Source organism: Sarcophilus harrisii, chromosome 2 (genome assembly GCF_902635505.1).
Source record: "Sarcophilus harrisii chromosome 2, mSarHar1.11, whole genome shotgun sequence".
Lineage (NCBI taxonomy): Eukaryota > Metazoa > Chordata > Mammalia > Dasyuromorphia > Dasyuridae > Sarcophilus > Sarcophilus harrisii.
The window spans coordinates 414,415,809-414,422,536 of record NC_045427.1 but is presented as its reverse complement, the minus strand read 5'-3'; the positions used below and the strand labels follow the sequence as shown (position 1 = coordinate 414,422,536).

General features: G+C 33.8%; 1 protein-coding gene across 1 annotated transcript; it reads right to left on the bottom strand.

Annotated features, from left to right (window-relative positions):
* Window positions 1-458: 458 nt before the first annotated feature.
* On the bottom strand, window positions 459-6,493 carry LOC105749173 (caltrin-like protein 1). Its single transcript, XM_012540686.2, has 5 exons — window positions 6,343-6,493; window positions 5,789-5,885; window positions 4,952-4,980; window positions 3,142-3,260; window positions 459-701 (listed from the first exon to the last, which is right to left on the bottom strand). Exons 2-5 carry the CDS (start codon window positions 5,832-5,834, stop codon window positions 656-658), a joined length of 240 nt encoding a protein of 79 aa, XP_012396140.1. The 5' UTR covers window positions 5,835-5,885; window positions 6,343-6,493; the 3' UTR covers window positions 459-655.
* Window positions 6,494-6,728: the final 235 nt, after the last annotated feature.

Sequence of the window (6,728 nt, the reverse complement as noted above, 5' to 3'; positions counted from 1 at the left end):
CTTAGTTAGAGGAAGGAAGGGGCAGTTGATACTAAATTCTCATTCCAATTACAATCCAAAAAGTACCAAAACATAAAAATAGTCACTCATGTAATTTGACTTTTTCAGAGCTCCTATGTTTTTCCCAAAGAAATCTCTCTTGGTTCTCTTAGTCTCCATGCTTCATTGGCATAAAGATTACATCACAGTATGACAGGCCTTTCTGACATTATCTTAAAAAGCTAATCTTCCCTCCACTTCTATTTCCTAACCACCAAAAAATCTAATGGCTTTGATATTAGATTCTGCTATTTTGTCCTATATTTCAGCAGATGATTGTGGTAATGAAGGCAGAAACATTGTGTCTACATTGCTAAAGGTAATGATGAATAAGGGACTGACTTGGCGAACCTGCTGAAGGGTATTGTCTGACATAAAATGAAAGGAAATTCCCATGCTGTGGAGAAAGAAAACCCAGGAAAAAATGAAGTAGATGTTTAATGCTATTTAGTTGTGAAAATAAACAAAAGTACATTGTTTTTTCTTACAACATTCAACCAAAAAGAATCAATAACTGTTGACTTCCTGGTTACAGATGAGGAGAACAAGACTGGTACAGCATGTACCAAGCCTGAGAAGCCATGACAGTGCATAAGCTATGTGCACTGCCATGAAGTCAGCATGAACCATAGTGTTTAAATTGAGAAAGAGGTTCATAATTCCTAAAAGAGACAAAAACAGGATAATTCATTTTCATGTGGAAATAATTACTTTTCTATTTTCTTATTAATATTAAAAAAGCTTCTTCTTATATGTTTATACATGAATAAATGTATATGGCATGGCCAGCTGTACCTTGAAGAAACTTCAAGATTCAACTCTGAAAGTAAAGGTGGAAAGAAATTGCTACTCCCTATCTAGCCATGGGGACATTAAGTACACAGCACAGAGATGGAGAATGACCATAGAATATGAGATGCATAGGTCCAATGGGAAGTTGATTCCTCAGGGTTACACAAAGGATTGTTAGAAGCAAATTGAAGATGACCAAATATTTGCCCAAATCATCAAAAGCATGAGTCTGTCCACATATGTCTTGTGAGTAAAAGGAAAGAGAAACCACAGCCCAGATAAAAATCAATAACTTGGAATTATCTAAGCTTTACAAGTCTTCTGATTAAGGAAGGACATGTTGATAATCTATGTAAATATGGTTATTTTAGAAGACAGAAGCTTCCCTTTAAAAGATTATTCAAGAACACATGGTATTTTAAATGGCTTTGTTTCTCCCTAACATCAAACCCCCATATCTCATTCATTACTCTATCTGAATTTTATTATGTATTTTTCTTTTGTACACATTGAACTACCATTCCAACAACAAAATTTCTGATTTTTGGAGTGAGGAATGGTTTAATTTTTTGCTTTGAGAAACTGAGGCTCTAGCATATTTCCAAGTATGCGATAGGCACTTTAAAATTGCTTGCTAATGAAGAAGGCAGAGTGAAGATAGTGGAGTAGCAGGTACTCACTTAAACTCTTCCCAATTCCTCCCAAGCACTTTAAAAATAATTCCTCAAATTAAATTCAATAGCAGCAGAAACAACAAAAGATGTGAGTAAAATAACATTGTAGCTCAAGACAATTTAGGAGATTGGCAGGAAAGGTCTGTCCTACTTGGATGGTAATCACCCTGTAATTCCGGAGAAACTGAGGCAGGAGAGAGATTAGAGAGTTTCCAATATTTTATTAATTGGAGAGTATAATTGACTGGACAGGACTCTCAGCTCAAATTATCCAGTCAGATAAAGATATACTGGGACCAAGGAAATCATGTTGGTCCCAGGGCTGGGGAGACTGTCATCTCAAAGAATCCAGCAATCAATAGGAGAAAACCAGCTTCTTAAATACTCCCTACAAAGAACCAAGGAGCATGGGAAAACTTCTGTCAGGTTGGGGGGAGACCATAAATCCTAAAAGCCCAGAGACAGGATGTCTGAATACCCAGAGATAAAGATATCAGTGAGATATCTTGGAATATTTTAGAGGGATATTGTAAATTCTTGAGAACAGGGAAGGGTCAAGGAGTCTGCTCTTCTTGTTTATCTTGCTAGTAGTTTATAACCTTAGAGTAAACGGTTTCCAATCTTAATGGACCAGAGTGGGTTTTTACGACTAAGGGGATTTGACAGAACAGTTAAGGAAACTGAGACAAAGGAAACTAGTTCAGGGAAACCAAGTCAGAACAGTTTAAGAGAACTATGGTATAACAACTCCAGGAATGCAGTGCAGGAAGAACTGACTCTGCCTTGGGGTTGGCTGTTAGAAATTAAAGGTGGTAGAGGATTAGACAAGTTTTAAGAACAACATTACAGGGAATCCTCTGCAGACACTAGGAAAAGGACATTGTTTTATTATGTAGAGCGATCCTTGTGGTTGTTCACCAGAGAGCAAGGATCCCTGTATAAGGTTCATAGCATAGAAGAGCACTGTCTCTTCCAATTAAGTAATCAATGAAAAATATATATAAAGGAAGGTGGACTAAGAATGCCAGGTCTAAAACTGTACTAAAGAGTAGTATTAATCAAAATAATCTGATATCTCTAAGAAATACAGTGGGGTGGATTAATGGAAAAGATTAGATACATAAAACACAACAGTAAATAATTGTTTGATAAATGTAAAGATCTTTTTGGATAAGAATTCATTATTTGACAAAAACTACTGGGAAAGCTGGAAAATGATTTGGCAGAAATTAAGTATAAAAGTATAAACCTATATGTCATATCATATACCAAGATGAGATCAAAATAGATATATGATTCAGAAATAGAGTGATATAAAAAATAGAGCACTGAATAATTTACTTGTAAAATCTATAAATAAGAGGAAAGTTTATGAGAAAAATATTGATTCAGAGCATTACAGGATACAAAATATATAATACTAAATGCAAATATGTTTTACATGTAACCAGGGAGAATAAAAAGATTAAATAAAAAGATAAAAATTATTTTTACATTGTATTGGCAAAAACCTTTTAATATCTTAAAAAGTAAAAATTTTAACTGAATGGAAATGAAGTAACATGAACTGTCATTGGATCTGGGGAATGCTTTTGTTATATTTAGGAAGAGTCAGCATATTTCTTTATATACATACCTCATTGCATTGCAAAACAGACATTCATTTTGATATGTTTTACCATTCTTGCCACAGAGAGGATCCAACTCTTTGGTGCACTGGTATGGTATTTGGTTTACATACTTGGTACAGTCAGGCTGACAGAATCACAAAGACATATAGTTCAAATGACATATCATTTATAATTTGGCTTGAGACCCACCATGCTTGAGTCAAAATAAACAACAGATTGAGATCAAGGTGTCTTTCACCTCTGGAGAAGGAAAGCACAATATTAAGAGGAGAAAAGCTGTGGATTTAAGGGTTATATCTGGAACCCTAAGGCTATCTTTCAAGTAAGTCATCAAGTCATTTTGGGTCTTTAAATACTGCCCATCCTTTAGAGACTTGCTAAATCTCACATTCAATTCTAAACCTTCTCAATTCTATCTAACCACAACTCCTCTCATCTTTTCCTAAATATCTATAATAATTTAGGTCTTTTCAACTCAGTTTTGTACTTGGAAATATACCATATCATTTGGTTTAGTGATTTAACTAACTCAGGAGTAAATGTCTTGTCTTCCCATTCAGATTTTTTATTTGGAATTATTACCAATTATCTTTATTTGGTAGCTAGACCAAATCTTAAGAGTTGAAAAGACTTGACAAGAGTTCTTTATCTTACATAAGGAAAGCAAAGTCCAGAGATATCTGTCATTTGAACTCAGCTCCTCTGACTCTAAATCTAAAGACTCTGAACTCTTAAAAAAAGTTACCCTGCTTTCCACCGTCTCACAATACTACCTATGCTATCTGCCACCAAAGAAACTAAAGCACATCTAAGTGTATCCAAAACACTTGCTTAAAATTTATTGAATTGAACTAAACTGAATAGATCTGAGCTGAGCTGCATTGTATGTAATGAATGAATGATTCCTCTTCCACTGATTAGACTAGAATAGAAAATCATTCCAACTAATTCATGAAAACAATTACAGATTATAATTGAAGAACTTAAAGCTTACATGTCATCCTCACCATTAAATGGGGACCATAACCTAGTGGAAAATGAGAGGTGAGAAGAAACTTTGCATTGTCTACAGATACCTAATATCTGTATGAACAGTAAAAATTTTGCTAGTTTGTTTCTGTCTTAACTATAAGCTTGACTATTTACTTGAATTCACACTTAAGACAATTTTCTACATATTTATTTTAATTTTCCATTTCTTACTAGCCTTTTAATTGATATGCAATCTTATATTTTTTACTTTCTGCAGAACTTTTCCTGTTATCTCTATATCTCCATTTTAAACTATATCATTTTACTATTTAAAAAAAAATCAAACTATTATCTATTCGCAAAGACTATTTCTACCCCAATAGAAACTTTTCTTGTAACAAAAATTCAAAGCAAATTTAGGCAACACATTTTCCTGATATGAAAATGTATACTTCATTCTGTTTCTATTGTGCTGCTCCTCTGAGAGAGGAGCAATTAGCCTCCCAAAAAAATAATAATTTTTTTTTCTTGGATCTGCCCTTTGTGCTATCTGTTCACTCAAAATATGTTAAGCTTATCTGAATTATTCACAGGAATAGAGTACTGCATATATTATATTATTATATGCATATTGTGATGGATAAGTTTGTTAATTTTCTAGTGGATTTTTTATTTTACTAATTGTGGAGATAAGGCATATTTTTTAAAGGAAAGGGCATATTAAAATATTCAGAATTTTTTAAAATCTTGATCTTTTTCAAAATTAAATGCTGTTGTAATTAAAGAGCTCTGTTCACAGCATTAAATCCCCATAAAAAAATTAAGAAAGTGAGAAAAACTTACCTTATCTTTTTCCTTTTTATTCAAAAGTCCTGCAAGAAAAATAAAATGCAAGAGATCATATTTTATACTTTTGGAAGATGTAATTTCATGTTAAGGTGGAATGAACCTAATATTATGCTCTTTCAGTATTCAGGAATCTATGAAAGGCCTATGCAGAGGGCCTATATAGATTGCATTTATGTGGTCTAACCTTACCTCAACCAGCAAGAAATAAATGATAAGATAGATAACATGAGGCCTATGGTCACCCCAAATTACTTGAGACATAGTAGATTTCTGTATATGTTGTTCTTTAGAATCAGTTTTGTAGAAAAAAAATTCTCATCTAGAAGGATGCTTTCATATTAAAACTTTCTCTTGATTCACTGCAAATAAAGCTCTATTCAAAACTGCTAACTAGTACATTACACTAGGAATTATTATTTTCATTGACTTAGAGATCATCAGAGTAGTGAGAGGCCCTACATATCATCTTATTCTGACTCTCCATTTTTTACAAAGGGTAACTGAAACCAGTTGATGAACTTTGCCCAAATTTATAGCAAGTAAGCAGCAAAGCAAAGTCACAATTGCTAACTCCCAATCCCATGCTCTTTCCTCCACACAATATTGCCATCAATATATGTAATGATGCATGTAATGTATCATAGACATTAAACTCACCAATTTAGCAAATCATAATTTAAAAGAGAAAAAGATTTCACAATTTGGTTTACACATTTAGAACTCCCAAAAAAGAATGGAACAATTTATTTTAAGCAGCAGGTAACACTAGTTCTTCACAAAAGTTTCTGAAAGATTAGTGGATTCCTACCAATGATTTAGAAATTTACTGACCTGAGGAAACAGTTAGTATCAAGAAGAAAAGCCAAAAGAGGACCATCTTTATGAACTGAAAGCAGATTATTCAGTCTCTGACAAATTCCTGAGTTCTCTGTGAAGAAAAAAAAAATAGACTCCTACAAGTCTAAGAATAGTTTTTCATTAAAATGGGACATTTATCCAAGCTTTTCATATATGAAGGTCTATAAAAATTAAATTCTTTATTCTCTCACTTCCCATTTCCACAGTGTTTGTAGTAAAAAGTCAACTCTTCCTCCTAATTCCCAGACTAGAAAAAAGTTAAAACTATTCCTCTATGACTCAGAGACAAAATTGTGAAGATAGGCATTGTTCTCTATATAATACTCTATCAATTCCCGAGGAAGGAGATTAGGTAAAGTAGAATATGTAATACCATGCCCATGATCAGTCTTTTTTCCACCCCCGGCCCAGCCCCAAGAAATACAACCTTGACAAGTTTGCAGAAGAGTCAAAGTTAAAACGATGTCTAAACAGAAAAGAATAGAGCAGATAGGCAAGGTCTCAGTTGCTGTCTCCAAGTGCCTTACCTCAAAGAGAAGAAGAAATACATCTAGAAGTGGAAATGGTCTGTTTCACTTTTCCTGGTGTAACACCAAAATACTCTGGTATTTTGCTGATAACAATATCTCCTGACAGATAGGCAAAGAGGGAAGTCAGACTGTTCTTAAAGGAATGAGGATGTGGGAGGATAGAGAATAAAGAGGCAACAAGTTCTCTACCCACAAGCTATATATAGATTATCTACTCATCTGAATCTGGTTTTATCAACATTTATATCTCAGCGGGAGGCTGAAGGAATATGAAATAAAGAAAAGAGGTCTAGGAGGAAGTGTGAGAGGCATGAATAAAAATATTTAAAGAAGCTAAGTGGGGGTGAAAGGAGGAGTAGGGTACAGGAAAAGGGCACAGGAAG

What these genes read in the sequence shown, in the direction of transcription:
- LOC105749173 (XM_012540686.2), bottom strand. Translation starts at nt 5,834, where the DNA reads ATGGTCCTCTTTTGGCTTTTCTTCTTGATACTAACTGTTTCCTCAG. An exon ending in GATACTAACTGTTTCCTCAG is followed by an intron (nt 4,981 to 5,788) that starts GTCAGTAAATTT and finishes TTTTTCTTGCAG; the next exon opens with GACTTTTGAATAAAAAGGAA. An exon ending in CTGTTTTGCAATGCAATGAG is followed by an intron (nt 702 to 3,141) that starts GTATGTATATAA and finishes TGTCTCTTTTAG; the next exon opens with GAATTATGAACCTCTTTCTC.